Source organism: Olea europaea, chromosome 2 (assembly GCF_002742605.1).
Source record: "Olea europaea var. sylvestris chromosome 2, O_europaea_v1, whole genome shotgun sequence".
NCBI lineage: Eukaryota > Viridiplantae > Streptophyta > Magnoliopsida > Lamiales > Oleaceae > Olea > Olea europaea.
In genome coordinates, this window is record NC_036238.1 from 27,751,184 (window position 1) to 27,771,578 (window position 20,395).

General features: G+C 42.9%; 1 protein-coding gene and 1 pseudogene across 1 annotated transcript; both read left to right on the forward strand.

The window, feature by feature from the left end:
- Positions 1-656: 656 nt before the first annotated feature.
- Positions 657-2,903, forward strand: LOC111369425 (annotated as a pseudogene).
- A 9,313-nt stretch (positions 2,904-12,216) lies between these two features.
- Positions 12,217-14,536, forward strand: LOC111374888. Its single transcript, XM_022997648.1, has 2 exons — positions 12,217-12,511; positions 13,173-14,536. Exons 1-2 carry the CDS (start codon positions 12,217-12,219, stop codon positions 14,534-14,536), a joined length of 1,659 nt encoding a protein of 552 aa, XP_022853416.1.
- Positions 14,537-20,395: the final 5,859 nt, after the last annotated feature.

Sequence of the window (20,395 nt, forward strand, 5' to 3'; positions counted from 1 at the left end):
TTTTCCTCAAAACACCTATGCAGCTATTGAGCCATTGTCATTATCCTTTGAAGGCAATTTGTTTGAACTATGATCTTAGATTGCATAGAGATTTGGCATATTTTTATCAATTTTGCACGATGTTTGAGTTGTTGATCTGTCCATCCTATAGGTTTCTGAAATTTATGTGTCATTCCTTTGTAAGGATACCATAATCGAAATTTAGCTGTGCAATCTTTTAATCCGAATGGACTGCTGAAAAAGAGTCTTGTGGTCGACTCCAAATTTGTTGTGAAGAAAACTTAATTTGTTGTTGTTTTGGTAGTATTGCAATCTTAAAATCACTTTGTATTGTAAATCTTGTACATAAATTGGCTCAATTGATTTGCATACATATATGCTTCTTCGGATGGATTTGCCATTGTCAAGGTTTGCCATTCATACAATCAATCCTCATATTCAAGAATAAAATTTTACAAAATGTTTAATCTAAGAACTTGTCATTGGGTGCCATTATTTTAATCTAATCAATTTTTTTATTATTTTTTATTTTTTACGAAATGTTAGGCTTTGCTCTTGCATCTGGTTTGACAATGGGTGCAAAGTTTTGTGTTTACAGTTATCAGTCAACTTTTCTCATTTTAACTATCTTTTTTCCCCATAGAGCACATTAAGAGATGGTGGAAGGTGAGGATATTCAGCCTCTTGTGTGTGACAATGGAATAGGAATGGTTAAGGTAACCATCTAAAGTCTATTCTGATACTTGCATTGATGAATTAATTTGAGAGATAGGTTCCTTCATGAATGCATTAGTTTGCTATTATTATTTGATCTCAAATTCAGGTTGGCTTTGCTGGAGATGATGCTCCAAGGGCCGTCTTTCCCAGCATTGTGGGACGATCTTGACACATTGGTGTAATGGTTGGCATGGGCCAAAGGACGCTTACGTTTGAGATGAGGCTCAATCAAAGAGAGGTATTTTGACATTGAAGTACCCAATTGAGCATGGAATTGCCAGCAATTGGGACGATATGGAGAAAATTTGGCATCATACATTTTACAACGAACTTCGTGTCGCTCCAGAAGAGCATCCAATTCTATTGACTAAAGCTCTTCTCAATCCTAAGGCCAATCGTGAAAACATGACTCAAATCATGTTCGAGACCTTCAACACCCCTACCATGTATGTTGCCATCCAGGCCGTTCTTTCCCTATATGCCAGTGGTCGTACAACGGGTAAGGAAATGCAATCAATCTTCTATACACCAATGCACGAGATCCCCTATCCATCTTTTTACATGAGGTTAAAAGTGTCAATCAGATCACATGTAATAGATATCAAAGACTGTTTTTAGCATTCCTATTAAGCACAGACATGGCATGCTTGGTATAATGGAAAAGGTTTTGTCTTTTTTTCTTAATACAATCAAGTACTGTCTAGTCAACTATGCTAAACATGCTAACAGTTACTAAGTTACAATAACATGGAAAAAGTCATTTTTCAATTATCTTCAGAAGTTGATCCCTCATTGTCTGCCCTTCAAGCACATAGCGGAGTGCTGTGTTTTTTATTGTTGATAGTTTACGAATATCTAATCCAGTACTATGTACTAAACATATGTTAGAGAAATGACCAAAGATATATTATTGGATTGCCCATTACTTACAGGATCTTGCATTATATGTGTTATATCTATGTACTATCAACTGCAATCAGCCTTAAGAGCCAACAAATCAAACTTATTGTTGATATGACACAAAAATTTCCTAGCCAACTTCTATAATATATAAAGCCTAAAAAATAATAATACTTTTCTAAAATTTGTTGAAGTATATCTCTATTTGCAGAAACCTTACTTTTTTATTGTAATGGTTAGGAATTGTTCTCGACTCTAGGGATGGTGTAAGCCACACAGTCCCTATCTATGAAGGTTAGGCCCTTCCGCATGCAATCTTGCGTCTTGATCTGGCAGGGCGTGACCTCACTGATAATCTCATGAAGATACTGACTAAGAGGGGTACTCTTTCGCCACATCAGCAGAGCGTGAAATATTAAGGTACCTAAAAGAGAAGTTAGCCTACATTGCTCTTGATTACGAACAAGAACTGGAAACAGCAAAGACGAGCTCATCTGTGGAGAAGAACTATGAACTGCAGGTAATCACTATTGGCGCTGAGCGATTTCGATGCCTGGAAGTCCTCTTCCAACCATCAATGATCGGGATGGAAGCTGCTGAAATACATGAAACCACTTACAATTATATCATGAAGTGTGATGTTGATATTAGGAAAGATTTATATGGTAACATTGTCCTCAGTGGTGGTTCAACAATGTTTATGGGAATTGCTGATCGGATGAGCAAGGAGATTACGGCATTAGCTCCAAGCAACATGAAGGTCAAAGTGGTTGCTCCACCAGAGAGGAAGTACAGTGTATGGATTGGAGGTTCCATTCTGGCCTCTCTTAGTACATTCCAGCAGGTATGTTTCCTATAAATTACAGCAATCTACAATAAAGAAGTAATGGATGAAGATTATGCAATTGATTCATACACGTTGTTGGTAAATTTTGATCTCTCTTCCAGTGCTATCTAATTCTTCTTATGACATCCCATTAAGGAACTTCAAGAATTTCTAATGAGATACCCTCCTTGTTTCTTCGACTGTAGAGTGGATAGCGAAGACAGAGTACGACGAGTCTAGACCATCGATTGTTCATAGAAAATGCTTCTAAAAGCAATGCATTCTCAAGACAGATAATTTGAAAGATCAATACAAACCATATTATGAAGAAGGCTCATCGTTAGATGATTGCTGAAAATGCTGCTTCTAATTCCCATCTCCTTCTTAATTTTTTGTTCTTGTTCTTTTCTTTAGGTATTTCCTTTTTATGATTTGGAAAAAGGACATGGAAACAAGATGATCCTGCTAATTACCCAACCCCCATCCCTCCGACAACCCAATATTGCTTTGTAGAAATGTTTTTTATTGGTATATCACAGTATGAGTATTGAATAAGGGGCTCCTCTCAATTATGGTTTTGCAACATTTATTTGTTTATTAGATGGTTTATTTCATACTATAGATCGTTCAAGGATAGGAGGCAAAATCTACTAATGGTATAGTGAAGAAGATTGTAAATTAGTAAGTTTATGCTGTCGAATCCCAATTTATTCAGAAAAGGCTTATTAATAACGAAATTTATGCAAGGACATATTGATCATGGTAAGTTCATTTGAAATCAAAGCAGCAAAATTTGAATCACGTGAATAAGTACAAAATCGAAGTATAATATAATGCCAAAAAGGGCATGATCAAATGCCAGAAGAAACAAAGAAACACACAAAGGAAGACTGGGAGAAAATCATTATAAGAGTTCCAAAACCTTGTAAAGATATCACTGTTCATTCGGATGAGGGAAATTAATCAAAAATCCCTGAGCAATTCAAAAAATCGTGCAGGCGTCAGTTGACAAGTTTTGCATTCTCATCTTTCAGGAGTTTAAAATCGGATAGTCCAACAGTATCCACAAATGCTCATGCTGAAAGCTCAGATAGAGATACCTTCCTTTCCAACATTTCAGATCGGGGTCTATGAAAATGAGAACAATGGTAATGTCAATAAAGTATCTCTTTATCAATCTTTGTAAGATCGTTATACCTCATCTCTCTCTTCCTAGCTACTTCTGTCATAGCTGATTTAAAAAGTCCTCTAGCTATGTCCTAAATCCCAGGAACAAAATATGGGTAAAGAGATCGAAAATTTTAAATAAAACTATGTAAGATCATAGTTAAATTACAAGATAACAAAATTGAGCAAACAATTCTTGGGTAACTATTAACAATCTCAGCAGCATCCTAATTTGTCAAGGGTTTCCACAACCCATCGGATGCAAAAATGAGAAATTTGTCATTTGGTTGTATTACTCTAATGCATACACATGGATCAGCTCGTTACGTGTGTTTTGTGTAGTCTTTGTCCATATCTAACTAATGACTCTGTTAGGATGCTTCAAAGACTACAAGTATAGGAGGTCTTTCATTGAATGGCACGAGGCGAAATGACTATGGGGACCATTTTATAATAGGATGCTTTGAATCACTATCTACTCCACATACCAATGTGGTTACAAAATATAGTAATGAACTGATGATTACTATAGATGGGAGAAAAAAAAGAGTGAGATTGGGATTGGATAGTTAAGCGATTTTATTCCACATCCAATAAGATGAAAATATAGACCAACTTATAAAAATTTGGACTACTACTCTTAACAATGTTAACTTTTTAAAATAGAAGGATTTGGACTACTCCTATGAATAAGGTTAACCTTTTAAGTCAAGACTTAACATTTTATGCTATATAGGTATAACTCAATGGTTGAACAAGAAATTGAAAGAAAGAAGCAAAAATTGATGAAAAATGTGAAATGCAAAGTATGGGGACTAAATTGCAATATTTCAATAGTTGATTTGGATCGTAAAATAAAGATTATAGATGTTACAGATTCAATTGGACGCATTTAGAAGCTAAAGGACCAAAAATACAAGAGAAAATGACTTGAAAGAATAAAAAATGGAATTCGGGGACCAGATCGCAAAGTTTATGTATAACTGGGCGATCGCCCAACTTAAGAAATCAAAGGTAGTGACTTCAAATTTGGCCTTGTCAGTGCCCGAATTTTGCCTGGGCAACTGCCCAAATTTTACATGGAAACCACTTTCTTGCATGATTTTTGACTTAATTTCACCTTTATAAATACAAAACATGGACAGCTAATATAAAATGCATCTCATATACATAAAACACTCAAATATTCCATCAATTCATATAGCAGAGGAGATTGGAATTCATAATTTTTGTGAGAGAATTGAAAGAGATTTGCAAGAATTCAATCAATTTTTGCAAATGATACCTAATACACATCATTTGTGCTGGTTGTAATGCTTCTCCATCCAGACTCTCTGAGGCCCTTTAAATGTTCTACTCCACGTCTGGTCATGCATACATAAAAGAAAATAGAGAGTTTCGAATGAGATTTTATTGTTCATGCGTCATAGAGTAGGAAAGAGGGAGCAGACACCTAATATACATCATTTGTGCTGGTTGTAATACTTCTCCATCCAGACTCTCCAAGGCCCTTCAAATGTTCTGCAACATGTCTGATCATGCATACAAAAAAGAAAGTTGAGAGTTTCGAATGAGATTTTATTGTTCATTCATCACAGAGTAGAAAAGAGGTAGCGGATACTTCCTCTATAGTTCAATCTTACTGAAAATTTTGTATCCCAAGATTTTGCTTCTCAATCTAATTTCATCGAATTTTTTACTCAAAAGAAAGTTAATCATTGAAATGGCAAGCAGAAAATTTCTAAATTGAATTATTATAAATTTAGATGGTCAAGATTGGATGTAACAGGACTTTACAACCTCTTTGTAAAATGTATTAATAAATTTGACCTCTGTCTTTTATAGCTTAACTATATTAACACGACAAAAAACCCATCATCCCCTTTCAATTCGTTGCTAGACGCACAAGAAGACGAGCAACCTAAATTCTTTGTATAGAAGATATTGAGTTATGTCGAAAGCAAGCATGAACACCAAGAAACAATATTTCTAAACAATAAATATCACATTAAAAATGCTCCAAATATAAATCAAAATCTAAATAAATCTCACCTTTTCAATTGTGCCAATAATGGACCGGTTCTTGAACTCCTAGCTCTGATCTTGGCCTTTCCAATCCCGAACCTTCTAATCAATGCCATGGGTCTCTGGGAAGTTGTCGAATGTAAAAGTGACTTTCTGTCGCCTTGGCCATTACCACCTCCATTTCTTTTAGGCGTTTCGACAATATATACTCCTTCGTAGCTAAAGGATTTGTCATTTGATTCGGAATCCATTTGGTTCGTATTAACAGTCTCAGATTAAAAACCAAACCAAATCAAAATAGAACACAAGAATTTTTCACCCTTAGGCCTGAATGTTCACCCACAAAAGGCTAATAACCACGTTGAGCATTCACCTAAGTGGTTATCGCTTTAATCCACTAGAATCCGACAAAATATGTCAATATACAAGTATCAGAGACTCAAGAATCCAACGACTCTAAGCCCTCAGCCTCAAACTCTCACTTTTCTCTCTTTTACAAATTACACCAAGTAACCAAGGCTTACTGTTCACCAAAGAACAGAAAAACCACATACATGCCATAATCTATACTAGACTTCACCAAGAATATCCAGACTCAAAAGATTACAAATGAAAACCAAGAGTTTTCAGAGAGAGAGATTACAAAGATGAAATGAGAATAAACCTTAAAATTATCTCGAATCCGACAAATGAATGAGAGGTTGGGAATATAAAGGGTCATTACGCATCCAACGATTGAGCCATCACCAAATGTCATCATCTCAGCCATTTGACTCAAACAACTTAAGTCTTGTTTAAGTAAATGCGAGAATTCACGCAAAAGGCCAACCGGGTCACATTCCACCATACTGGGCGAAATATACAAGTCATTGAGCCTTATTTACTTAAGATGTTAAGCACACATTTTAGCGACTTCAGGAGTTCATCTGACGATGCTTTCATCACATGCTGGATTTTAGCTATATTAGGATTAGTATTTTCCATTGTAGCGTGAGAAAAAACAATGAAAAAAGTTGAGCAACTTTCACTACTTTAGAGAGAGAGAGAGAGAGAGAAAGAAGAGAGCGCAAGTTCTTGCAAGAGGGGATTTTAATGTAAAGGGAAATTAGAGCTGTCCTAGCTGGTTTTGGGGATGATATTTGATTTGAATAATATTAGGAAGTGGAATATAGCCGTTGGTAATGATCTAGTGAAAGTTATATAAGTTACAACTCCATCCATGTTCTTTGTTGACAATATCGCAATAAGCAAGCATCCGTGCTACATTGCCATAATTTTTTGCCCACTTCCTTGGATTGTTTAAAAAACAATCAATTTTTGCAACTAATTATGTGTTGCCAACCCTACATTTAACTAGTAGGTTGGCAAAAAATTCTGGAAAAATGACATTCCATAAGCAGGGTATATTGCTAGCTCTTGGCCTTGAATAGAGGTGTTAACTGACCCATGCCGAGTCTAGGCTCAATACTTGGTTTTGTTTGGGCTTTGGTTGCAACAGATGGTTTGACACATTTTAACACCTTTAATCTTGATATTATTGAAGGCAAAACAGTTTTGAAACCACCTTGTTAGATCGGAAGGTGACGCAAGAATTGAGATTTAATGGTGTAATATGAAATATGTAAGATTACAACCATTAGAACAAGATTAAAGTAAAGAAACAAAAAGAGAGTTAAGTAGAGGAACTGATGTTTTATTCAATAACAATATGAAAATAATACAACTATAGTAATAAAGCTTCGTAAATCTAGAATTTATAGGAAAAAATCCATCCCTAGAAATAGAGTTGTAGATGAAATAAAATGTCAAAAGTTTCCTTATTTGATCTCATCAAGTCCAACACAAATTCCAACTTCCATTAGATTTCCAAATAGAACTTTAACTAGAATTTATCAATTAAACTTGAATAGAATTCCTCAGTAGCATTTCAATTAGAATTCATCTTGATGTGCACTTCAATTAAAACTTTACAATTATTTCACAAGGGATTTGGATCATACCCGAATTTTAACAATCTCTACCTTAACATGAATTCCACTGCAACTAACAAAACTCCAACATTTTCCCACCTAGAAAAATAAATTCTACTGCGGCAAAATAAACTAAACCCTTCAACTAGAACCAAAACTCTCCATTCCACAAAACATCTTTCTTTGCACGGCATCCACAAGTGACATCTGAACCCTACTCCCGAATTCTCAAAATTCAAACTAGGAGTCACTGTTGACCAAACAGGGTCAAAGTACACCCTGTACCAGAAAGCACAGAAATGTATGATCAAAAGACCCCTTGCTAGAACTTCACCTTCTACGATCCCGAGAGCATTACAAACATCACCGAGACCACCGTACCTACGCTCAATGGATCCAACCATAGCAACTGAATACAGTATATTCGTTGAATCGACCTAGAGCCCGTCACAAGAGGTACTATACCAAACTGAATTTCCACAACGGCACTGAACTTGTCCAGATGTCTTTTAACTGGTTTTGTGCTCTTATGCAAGATGTATAATTGAGACTCCTTCCATCCTTCCAGTACAACCCGGACACCCCTTCGGACCTTTAAGGCTCCACCTCTACTAGAGAATTTATACCCTTTTAAATTCAGGGTATTCAACGAGACGAGATTCCTCTTCAATTTTGAACATGCCTAACCTGGCCAAGTGTTTTGACCGGCCCATCCTGTAACCTCAATCTGACTCGATTGATTTCAGTACCCTGAAAAGACTGGTTGTTTTCCACGATAACTCCATCTTATTTAAATGCCTCATATATGTCTGAAAAAAGTCTCGATTGGTACACATATGGTGCGAACATGCTAAATCAAGAATTCACTCCTCGTCAGATACTACGATCAACATCACATCAGCATCATTCGAAAAATTCTCAACTATATTGGTCTTGTTCAAAGTAAATGATTGCTTCCCATGATTTGTAGCTAAATCAACTTTAGCTTGCAACTTACCGTAATCCTTCCAAACACGTCATTTCCTTTTGCAATAGAATCAATAGAAATTGTTGTAGTTCACCTTTGATCTGCTCCTTTGTCGACCACCATGAGATATCAGAGCTTTCTCATCCGTAGATATAGTTCCACCTAGATGCTTCATCTTCTCCTTTGAGTATAAAGCATTGTAAGCGTCTTTAATGGTAAGCGTGTCATGACTGCATAAGATCGTGTCCCGAAAAGACGAATAAGAGGTGCGCAGCGAACACAACATGATCAAGGCCAGATCCTCCTCATCATATTTAACCTACAATGTTTATAAATCTGCGACAATTTCCTTAAACACAGCAAGGTGGTCTTCTAGTGATCCTCCTTTCGCCATGCGATAGGAATACAGCCTTCGCTTAAGATGTAGTTTGCTCTGAAGACTTTTCGTCATGCATAACTGCTCCAGTTTTAACCATAAAGTTGTTGCTATTTTCTCCATCACGACGTCCCACAGAATACTATTGGAGGGGTGAAGATGAATTTGCGATAGAGCCTTTCGATCCTTTTGTTATTTCTCCTCCGTTGTCCAATCAGCTGGCATTTTATCAAAACCCAGCAACACATCGTCTAAATTTATCTGCTCCAAAATAGCCATCACCTTTACTTGCCATAGTGAAAATCTCATACTGTGATCCAGCAACAGAATATCATATTTCAACATAGCCATTTCGAAAAAATCTTAATCAAATTACAAAGAACCTGCAGCCTAGCTCTGATACCATTTGTTGAAGGTGGAACAACTCTGAAACCACCTTATTGGACTGGAAGCGACGCAAGAATTGAGATTTAATTATGTAATATGAAATATGTAATATCACAACCAATATAACAAGATTAAACTAAAGAAATAAAAAGAGAGTTAAGTAGAGGAACCGTTATTTTGTTCAATAACAATATTGAGAGAATACAACTACAGCAATAAAACTTCACAAATCTAGAAAAAGAGTCTAGTATTTATAGGAAAAATCTATCCCTAGAAATAGAGTTGTAGATGAAATGAAATGCCCAAAGTTTCCTTATTTGATCTCATTAAGTCCAACACAAATTTCAACTCTCAATAGGCTTCCAAATAGAGTTTTAACTAGAATTTATCAATTAAACTTGAATAGGATTCCTCGATAGCATTCCAATTAGAATTCCTCTTAATGTGTACTTCAATTAGAGCGCTACAATTATTTCAACAAGGAATTCGAGTTACACCCAAAGTCTAACATATATAGCACGATTAGTTGGACTATGTAACCTAGTATATAAGTATTGCATCCAACACTTCAAGATTGTATTGGAGTCAAGTGTGCAGATTGAACAAAAACTTTGATCAAACTTACGCACTTGCCTCAATTTGAAATTTTTCCTTGTATTGTCGAAGATGGGCATTTTGGTGCTAGTTTGACCTCCATCGCTTGGTATGATCGTACATCTATGAACTTTTCCTTAAGCTTGACCAAGCTATTACTTTAACGTCAAATGCTAGCCAAGTTATCATTGTACAAGTACTGATAAGTGCATTTTGTTCACTTATTTGTACTATATAACTAAACTTTTATGTTGTATAATTATTAATTTTTACTTAACTTTGGTTAATTTTCTTTTGTTTTTAGTGGCGGACTTGTTTGAAGCAGTTGGAAAGAGAAGAAGGACAAATTGGCTGTTGGATGAAAGTTTGTAGACAATATCCCACACTCTGCAAATTGAAGGACTTGTGTTAAACTAAAAAAGGATATTGTTGACCCCAAAAAGTGCGCCAACAGATGCCGGTCCCACCCGCGTTTGCGTGGGCGAATGTCCAACACGCTAAGACACGTGGACGGTCTAAAACGAGCGGTTCAAGGGGGCGTGGGAGTAGCCCAACGATGCGGGACGGTAACGTTCGGAATCCAGCGGGTTGTTCGTAATCCGATTGTACAATAATTATCAACTGGTACTCGTAAATGTATATATAGAAGTGTATAAACTCGATTTGTGTATTGCAAGTAAGATGAGAGAGAGTTGAGTAAATGTAGTCTTTAGTATTGATTCTTGCATTAGCCTTTTACATTATACAATGGGGGTATTTATAGTGATATATATGGAATGGGAGCCCTTGGATGAAGTGGCACGTGGCCTCATCTCCTTAGTTCAAATGTCTGTTCTTAGGCATGGGACTTGACTTGCTAGCTTACGACGCATTTATTGCTTGTGCAGGGCCTCCATGCTAGTGACAAGACTTGACCTTTATGCTTATGACAAACGTTCCATCAATCATTCGAACAAGATCTGTGCAGGCAATCTCTTGGGAGAAGTGACCATGGAGGAGGTTTCCTGGTGGTTCAGAGGCTCGCGCGTCAGCTTCGGGGCTTCGGCCCTTTGTCATGATACTTCTACTTGAGGGCCTCAACTGCTCTCAGCAGGGTCCAGCAGTCGGGCTTCGGTTCGTAGGCCTCGGTCAATGGACCTCGGACAAAAGGAGACTCGGCAGATGGACTTCGGCTCAAAGTAGTTCGGATGTATCCCACCTCAGCATTGTATGCCACCTCGGCGGGAATGCCACGTGGATCTCCATGAGTGGGCCATTGTCCCAAGTAGATTGTCCAGGTGTGACAACACGCAACAATAGTCCCCCAACTCCAAGTATATTCATTTATGTAATGTGTGGACTTTAATGGAGTAAGAAATTGAAAGAATTTTTGAACCCCAAATAATAGTCCCCCAAGTCTAAGTATAGATATTTATATCATGGTTGGAGCTAGAGAAGTGAGGCTTGAACGCCGACTGATGAAGAAGAAGCCGAGGCGGTTGAGGAACCGAACCTGCGAGGTTTTTTGCTAAATGACGAGGGGGAAGCCGAGGTGGTTGAAGAACCGAACCTGCGAAGCTTTTTGCTAAACGACGAGGGGGAAGCCGAGGTGGTTGAGGAATTGAACCTGCAGGCTTGAACGCTGAATGATGAGGAGGAAGCCGAGGTGGTTGAGGAACCGAACCTGCGAGGCTTTTTGCTAAATGACGAGGGGAAAGTCGAGGTGGTTGAGAAACTGAACCTGCGAGGATTGACCGCTGAATGATGAGGATGAAGCCGAGGTGGTTGAGGAACCGAACCTGCGAGGCTTTTTGCTGAATGGTAATGATTGCGCGTTGGTCGATGTGCCAATGACTTGATGTTTGGTGCTTGTTTTCGAGGAAAGGTAGCTGAACCGTTACGACTTCCAAGGTGGTGGCGCCGTCGAATTAAAGTGCAATTATGAGGGCAGCTGGCGTTTCTAGAAGCAGACTCGTTGGAGAGATGCGTGGGAGGCACGCATAGATCGGAGGCGTCGGATTTAAAAAACTGTTTGAATTCAACGCCTCGGATTGGATCTGAAATGGAGGGCTCGGATTGACTGAGACTTGATCTGACGGTTGGGTTTCGTCTTGGACCTTTATAAAAGGCGAGAAAATCCCACTTTCCAGATATTTTGAACACTTTGCATTCTCAAATTCTCTAAAATCTCCCATTTTCCGGCGTCAAGGTTGTCTGCGATTAGATTCCAACCAGTCTTCGTTTGTGTTGAATTCTTTTAGGTATTGTTTGCGTAAAAAACCGTTGTTATTGTCTTTGTTCTCAAAAAATGGAGTCCACTTCGGGTAGGGAGCTTGTCACAGTGGCGTCTTTAGACCATGGGGTAGGTCATGGGGGGACGTCCGGGGTGGATAGGTATGCCATGGCCGAGGAGGCTGTGGATTATACCCAGGAGTGGGGGGCTTCTAGAGTGCCCTCAAACATGATGGGGAAGAGGTTGGGGGAACTTAGGGAAAGGTACAATGTGCCTCATAATATAGAGATGTTAGTCCCCGAACCGAACGAGCCGGCCTGCTATCCGAGGCCTGGCTGCGTGGCCGTGAGTGAATACCTGTTCAAAGCAGGTATGCGTCTTCCTTTACACCCTTTCTTTAGGGCGATGCTTAGGAAATTCATGTTGTCGTCGACCCAGGTTCTGCCAAATGGGTGGAGCCAGCTGGTCGGCTCGTACTTCCTGTGGAAGGAGGTGTCATTTGGGGAGGACATGCCTCTTCATGTCTTTTTGACCCTGTTCCAGCCCCGAGTAATTGGGAAAGAGTCAAGGGGGTGGTACTACCTCACGCCTTGGAGGGCTCGCGCACCCTTTGTGGTGGGACTTCCTTCCTCTATTAAAGGGTGGAAGGAGTCCTGGTTCTGGGTGCGAGGTAAATGGCAGGCAGTGGAGGGTGACAAAGCCCTGTCATGCACAATGCCGACCCAGTACTACGAAGCTCGTGAGTCTCCCGACCTCTGCTTGTGTTTTGAAACCAGAATGTTCATTCGTCTAACTGTTGGCGGTTCGTCTTTGCAGATAGTAGTACGAGGTTCGAGCTTAGCAGGGAGGAATTCGAGGTGATAGAGGATATTTACAAGAGGCCTCTGAAGCTTCGGCACTTCGATCACCTGATTGATAGAAGCAGATACTTCTTGGACTTCGAGCTGATGGCATCCAGAGGGATGGGGCTCCAACACTTGATGTTTTTAACCTGACTGTTTCTTATGCTGATGCTAATCTATGTTGTGCAGACAAATTCAAGAAGAGGGAGTACCCAGCTCCAGACATGGCCTCCATCTTGAAGGCCACTTCTACTGCGAAGGCGAGGCCTCTGAAGCCTGGGTCCAGTGGAGCAAAAGAAGTTCGAGGCAGGGTTGAGCACCTGTCGAAGGACTGCACTCCTAGGGCCTCGGAGGAGGCATCTACTCAGAGGCCAGAGAAGCCTAAGGAGCTTCGGGGCAAGGAGAAAGTCTCTGAGGAGACTAAGAAGAGGAAGCTGGTGCACATCTCCAGCTCAGCTGGCAAGTTTGGGACTTCAGTGTCCCATAGGGCAGAACAGACCGGTGAGCCGAAGCTCCTTGATGCAGCCTCTAAGGCCATCAAAATGGAGATGGTGAGAGAGTTGGAGGCTGAAGAGGCCAGAGAAGAGGCTGCAAGGCGAGCTGCAGAAGCCGCCGAAGAGGAGGCGGCGAAGGGGAAGCCGGTTCGGGAGAAGGGGAAGTCTCCAAATTTTCTAGCTGGGAGGGAGGATGAGCTGGCCCCAGCCTTGGTGGAGGCTCTTCCTGAGGAAATTAGAAGTGCCACCGAGAGCTTCTACAAGTTCTGGACGGAGAGGTGGCAGCTTCATGCCTCATCTTGTGATGCCACCGACCTCACAAGGGCACTGGTGAGCCAAAGTGCTCGGACCTTTGGCCTCGCGCTCGAATGCAGGGAGGCATTAAGTGAATTTCAGACAAGGACTCACGCCTCGGAGGGGAAGGCTTTCTCCCTTGCAGAGGAGGTCAAAGTTGCTAAAGCCGAGGCCGAAGAAGCCAAAGCACAGACGGTAGAAGAAGCGGCGAAGCTCGAGTCTGCTTTGGGCCAAATTGAGGCCCTAAAGAGGGAAGTATATGAGTCACAGTGCGAGGTGGCCTCCTTGACGAAGAAAGTGGAGGTCTCCAATGAGCACCAAAAGGTGACTGCTGAGGCTCTTGAACAGGCGAATCTCTCCTTAGCCGGTGCCCGGGATGCCTATCAGTTTCTCGAAGGCCAGGCGAAGTGGTACATGAATGACGCCTCGGTTGCCAGAGAAGAGGCTCGAACTGCAGCGGAAGGGGTGGTGAAGGCATACATCGCCAATTTCCACACCACAGAGGAGTATAAAAGCTTCAGCAAGTACTGGAGGAACTTCGCCTATGCCGAAGTGCTGGAGAGGGCAGAGGAGCTTTATCCCAACTTGGGTCTGGCACAACGTAGGTCCGAATTTGTGGATGAAGTTCCTCAGACCCCAGCTGAGGAGGTGCAAGGTGACGAGGCAGCTGATGCTGAAGCCCCAAGTGCTGAGGCAGAGGAAGCAACTACTGATGCCCAAATTGCCGAACCCCCAAGGTCTGAGGCGTCCCCTCCAGCTAGCTAGGCTTAGATTAGGTTTCCTTTTCAGTACTGTGTAATGGCCAGAGGCCCTCCTTTGTAATTCCTTTTGAATATTAATATAATGTTTTTCTTCACTAATTGTTTAATGTTTTTGTGCCTCATAAACAAGCAAACTGGGAGTTGATTAGAGCACGAACATTATAACTTTAAATAACTAAATAACTGTATAAGTCTCAGGCTTAAGTAAGCGAACACAACTTAAGCAAATGAATATAACTTAAGGAGATGAACTGTGGGAGCCTCGGACTTAAGAAAATGAATATAACTTAAGGTTACAACTGCTGGAGCCTCGGACTTAAGCAAATGAACATAACTTAAGGTGATGAACTGTTGGAGCCTCGGACTTAAGCAAATGAATATAACCAGCCTCGGACTTAAGCAAATGAACATAACTTAAGGAGATGAACTGTTGGAGCCTCGAACTTAAGCAAATGAATATAACCAGCCTCGGACTTAAGCAAATGAACATAACTTAAGGAAATGAACTGTGGGAGCCTCGGACTTAAGCAAATGAATATAACTTAAGGTTACAACTGCTGGAGCCTTGGACTTAAGCAAATGAACATAACTTAAGGTGATGAACTATTGGAGCCTCGGACTTAAGCAAATGAATATAACCAGCCTCGGACTTAAGCAAATGAACATAACTTAAGGAGATGAACTGTTGGAGCCTCGGACTTAAGCAAATGAATATAACTTAAGGTTGCAACTGCTGGAGCCTCGGACTTAAGCAAATGAATATAATTTAAGGTTGTGGCTTCTCTCCTTGGCGTTCAGCAAGGCCAAAGGGAGGCATGTGCTATCGCCGCGGAGTTCAAGCGAGGTGGCCCAGAGGTGGGTCCTGAGCCTCTCCTCCGAGTTGACAACGCATCTCAGACATGGTGGATGGTGCAGCCATGTTGAGACTTCTCCCCTTGGCGTTCAGCAAGGCCAAAGGAAGGCATGTGCTAGCGCCTCGGAGTACAAGCGAGGTGGCCTAGAGGTGGGTCCCGAGCCTCTCCTCCGAGGTGACGACGCATCCTAGACATGGTGGATGGTGCAGCCATGTTGAGGTTTCTCCCCTTGGCGTTCAGCAAGGCCAAAGGGAGGCATGTGCTAGCGCCTCGGAGTTCAAGCGAGGTGGCCCAGAGGTGGGTCCCGAGCCTCTCCTCCGAGGTGACGATTTAATCAACGTATTTTATTGAGCCATAGAAATATTACAAAGGCTGGGAAAGTCATCCAGCCTGATACAATTCATTGATAAAAGATTCTGAGGTGTTCAATATTCCATGGGCGGGGTTGTGCCTTACTGTCCATGTCTTCAATCCAGTAGGTTCCAGGTTGGATTTCTTCTCTGATTTTGTATGGACCTTCCCAGTTCGGCCCCTAGGAACCGGAACCAGGCTCTTTTAAAGATGGGAAGACCCTCCTGAGCACAAGATCGTTGATTCGGAATGACTTCTTCTTGACTTTGGAGTTGAAGTACCTTGTCATCTTTCTTTGATAGGTGCCTAGTCTCAACTGGGAGTCATCCCTCCTCTCCTCAATGAAATCGAGGTCGAGCCTCAGGAGCTCATCGTTGGTCACCTCGCTGAAGTGCAGACGTCGTGGAGATGGGAGTCCGACCTCGACGGGCTCATTGCCTCGGTCCCATAAGCTATGAGAAAAGGGTTCTCGCCGGTGGGGGTCCTGGTGGTGGTTCGGATCGCCCAAAGAACTTGGGGCAGCTCATCAACCCAAGCTCCCTTGGACACATCAAGTTTCCTTTTCAGGACGTGCTTGATTGTCTTGTTTACGGCTTCGACCTGGCCATTAGCTTGTGGGTGGTACGGTGTAGAGAAGTGCTTCTTTATGCCAAGATCTTCACACAGTTCTCTAACCTTCTTGTTATCGAATTGCCTGTCATTGTCAGAGACGATCGAGTAGGGATTTCCAAACCGACAAATGATATTCTTCCATAGGAACTTGGAGGTGTTTGCTTCTGTGATTTTTGCCAGTGGTTCAGCTTCTACCCACTTTGTGAAGTAATCAATGGCCACTATCGCAAAACTTGTGCCTCCTCTACCCTTTGGTAGAGGGCCTATGAGGTCCACACCCCATTTTGAGAAAGGCTAGGGGCTGGAGACTGCAGTCAAATCCTGTGATGGTCTTCTTTGAACGGGAGAGAATCGTTGGCACTTGTCACATTTTCGCACAAATTCGAGGGCATCCCGTTTCAGGGTAGGCCAGTAGTACCCTTGCCTCAGTATCTTTTGTGCCAGGGATAGGCCTCCAGAGTGGTTGCCGCACACTCCCTCGTGGACTTCTCTTAGTATGTAGGTAGCCTCTTCTCCTCCGACGCATCGTAAGAGTGGAGAGGAGAAACTTCTCTTGTAGAGAATGTCATTGATGAAGAGGAAATTGGCTGACCTCCTTCTCAGCTTGTAAGCCTCATTCTTGTTGGTGGGTAGCACCTGGTCTTTCAGATATGCTATAATTGGTTGCATCCAGGTGGGAGTTCCACCGACCCACATGACATTAGGGGCCTCGATAGAAGGCAGTAAGAGGTGCTCGACAGGCACTACATTGAGTAGCTCTGAGTCTTTGCTACTACCCAGCTTCGAGAGTGCATCCGCATGAGCATTTTCGATGCGGGGAATCTGGGTTAGTTCGAACTTTTCAAAGGATGGGATGAGGCTCATCACCATTTTCAGATAGGAGGCCATTGTTCTATCTTTGGCTGAGAAATTACCATTGACTTGGCTAACAACCAGCTGTGAGTCGCTATTGACGAGTAGCTTCTTTACTTGCATTTCCTTGGCCAGTCTGAGGCCTGCAAGGAGTGCTTCATACTCTGCAATATTGTTGGTGGCTTTGAACCCGAACCTCACGACCGAGGTGAGTTTGTGACCTTCGGGGCTGATGAGGACAACCCCGACACCTGAGCCAACATCCTAGCTGAGCCATCTACGAAGAGGCTCCACGTGGGAGGTTCGACGGGCTCAATGATTTCATCCACCTCGGGTAGGTTGGCGAATTCAGCAACAAAGTCTGCTAACGCTTGCCCTTTGATGGCCGCCCTTACTTTGAACATAAGGTCAAATTCACTTAGTTCCACTTCCCATTTCAACAACCTTCCCGAGGCATCGGGCTTCTGGAGTACTTGCCTCAGGGGAAAATTTGTAAGTACATGGATGGTATGAGCTTGGAAGTAAGGTCTCAATTTCCTAGAGGCCGTGATTAAGGCCAAAGCAAGCTTCTCCATATCGGGGTATCGGGTCTCCGGCGATAGGAGCGCTTTACTCGTATAGTAGACTGGAAGTTGGGTGGACCCTTCTTCTCGAATCAAAACCTAACTGATGGCGTCATTGGAGACGGCGAGATATAATTGCAAGATATCGCCGGGCTTCGGCTTGGAAAGGAGGGGGGCCTGCCCCAAGTGCCTTTTTAATCCTTGGAAGGCCTTCTCGCATTCCTCAGTCCATTGGAATTTCTTCCCAGCCTTGAGCACTTTGAAAAATGGGAGGCACTTGTCAGTTGCTTTGGAGACGAAGCGACTAAGTGATGCCATTCGCCCAGTTAAGCTTTGCACCTCCTTTGACTTTTGAGGGGACCTCATCTGGCACAGAGCCTCAATCTTCTCGGGATTTGCTTCAATTCCTTGCTGGTTCACCATGTACCCCAAGAACTTGCCGGAAGCCACCCCGAAGGCACATTTCAAGGGGTTGAGCCTCATCCTGTACCTCCTCAGGATTTGGAAGGTGTTGTTGAGGTGTGCTACGTGGTTTTCTGTTTCTAAGCTTTTCACCAGCATGTCATCCACGTAGACCTCCATTGTCTTGCCAATGAGGTCGGTGAACATTTTGTTCACGAGTCTTTGGTAGGTTGCTCCGGCGTTCTTCAACTCGAAGGGCATCATTCTATAGCAATAGAGGCCTCCATCCGTGATGAAAGAGGTGTGCTCCTCATCGGCCGGGTGCATGGGGATCTGGCTGTAGCCGGAGTATGCATCCATGAAGCTCAACAACTCGTGCCCAGCCGTGGAGTCCACCAATTGGTCAATCCTCGGAAGCGAAAAGCTATCTTTCGGGCAAGCTCTATTAAAGTTGGTGAAGTCGATGCATACTCTCCATTTGCCATTGTGTTTCTTAACCAAGACCGGGTTGGAGACCCATTTCGGATAAGTGGCCAACCTGATGAAGCCATTTTGGATAAGCTTCTGAACCTCTTCTTTAGGGCCTCATACCTCTCTGGATTACGGGCTCTCCTTTTTTGTCTATGCGGGGCAAAATTAGGATCGATTTTCAAGTGGTGGCAGCTGACCTTGGGGTCTATGCCCACCATGTCCTCATGTCTCCAGGCGAAGATGTCAAGGTTCTTGCCTAGGAAGTCCTTGATCTTTTCTCTCAAAATGTTGGATAAGCCCCTGCCTATTTTCAACACCTTAGACGGATCTCGAGGGTCGGCTGAGAAGCTCTCAAGTTCCTCTACGGGGGATGCTTGAGGCTCATGCTCCATTATGCGGGGGTCGATCTCATCAACGATCAGCACCTCCTGGTTCAGCGGTACATCAATCATATCAACGTCTTCCTGGTCAGTGGGAGCGTCACCTGGGACATCTACCATGACCACATCAGCTATGATCACATGGATGTCCCAGGGCTCTACCTTCTTGATGGAGCTTAGATAGCACTCTCTCAAACCTCTCTGGTCGCCCTTCACCGTTGCTACCCCATTTTCCGTTGGGAATTTCATACATAGGTGGTGGATGGAGGTGACTGCTCCCAATTCCTTTAGGGCCGATCTGCCCAAGACTCTGTGGTAAGCCGACCGGCTGTCAACTACGAGGAATTCCATGAAGTTCATCGTAGTTTGAGGAGATTCTCCCATCTCCACTGCCAGTGTTATCTTTCCTCTCGGAGTAATGCTATCTCCGGTAAATCCGTACAATGGAGTGGTGGTGGGCGTCAACTGATGGTCCAATATCATCTTGTCAAAGGCGGACCCGAATAAGATGTTGACGGAGCTGCCGTTGTCGACTAGCATTCGTTTGAGCCCATTTCGGGCTATGACAGCCCTCACCACCAGCGCATCGCAGTGGGGGTAATGAACTCCTTCGGCGTCTTCCTGGGTGAAGACAATGGGTGGTGCTTGGTTTCTTCGAGAGCTATTATCCACAATGTAACTTGTGAGAGGGGGTGCTTAGCCTCCCTAGCATAGTTTCTTTTGGCGTTCCGTGTTTCACCGCCAACATAAGGGCCTCTAAATATGGTATCTATCTCGTGGATAGGGGCCTCATCTTGAGCTTGCCTGTTTCTTCGGTGTCTACGCCCTTTCCTGGGCCTCTCCGTGTCTTGCTCTCTTCGCCTTGGGGAGACATCCCTTTGACGAGGAGCGGCCGCCTCACGCCCATGTCGATTGTCTTGCCTGGGCGGGGGCCTGTTCGCCTGGGGCGAGATATGTCTTTCCCTGGCGGGTTCCTGCCGGGAGCGGTGTGCATAGTCTCTGCAGTCCACGGTGTCGTGCCCGTATGACCTGTGGTGCAAACAGTATCCAGGGAGGTTCGGATCGGACCTATTTCTAGGTGCAAAACCTCGGCCTCGGCCTCTCCCTCTACGGGGTCCTTGCTGGGTCTGTATCTGATGTGGGTCAGCGATTGGGTTGACATCCTCATATGCCAAGGTTGGTACCGCATTCAGAGTTGTGGTGGCTAGGGCTTGGCCGGAGTTCTCATTTCCAGATCGGTTCATCTGGTAGTCCATGAGGTGGGAGGTCGGCCCCCTTCCTCGCTGTCTCTGAGGAGGTGGGAGGCCCCTGCTTGCCTTGTTTCTATGCTCAATCAATTCTTCATTGATTATCTCCCTTCTCATCATCTCTAGTAGGG

Excerpts from the sequence above, each read along its gene's own strand:
- LOC111374888 (XM_022997648.1), top strand. The coding sequence starts at position 12,217 with ATGGAGTCCACTTCGGGTAGGGAGCTTGTCACAGTGGCGTCTTTAGAC. Across the intron at positions 12,512-13,172 it reads TGAATACCTGTTCAAAGCAG|ACAAATTCAAGAAGAGGGAG; the intron begins GTATGCGTCTTC and ends TATGTTGTGCAG.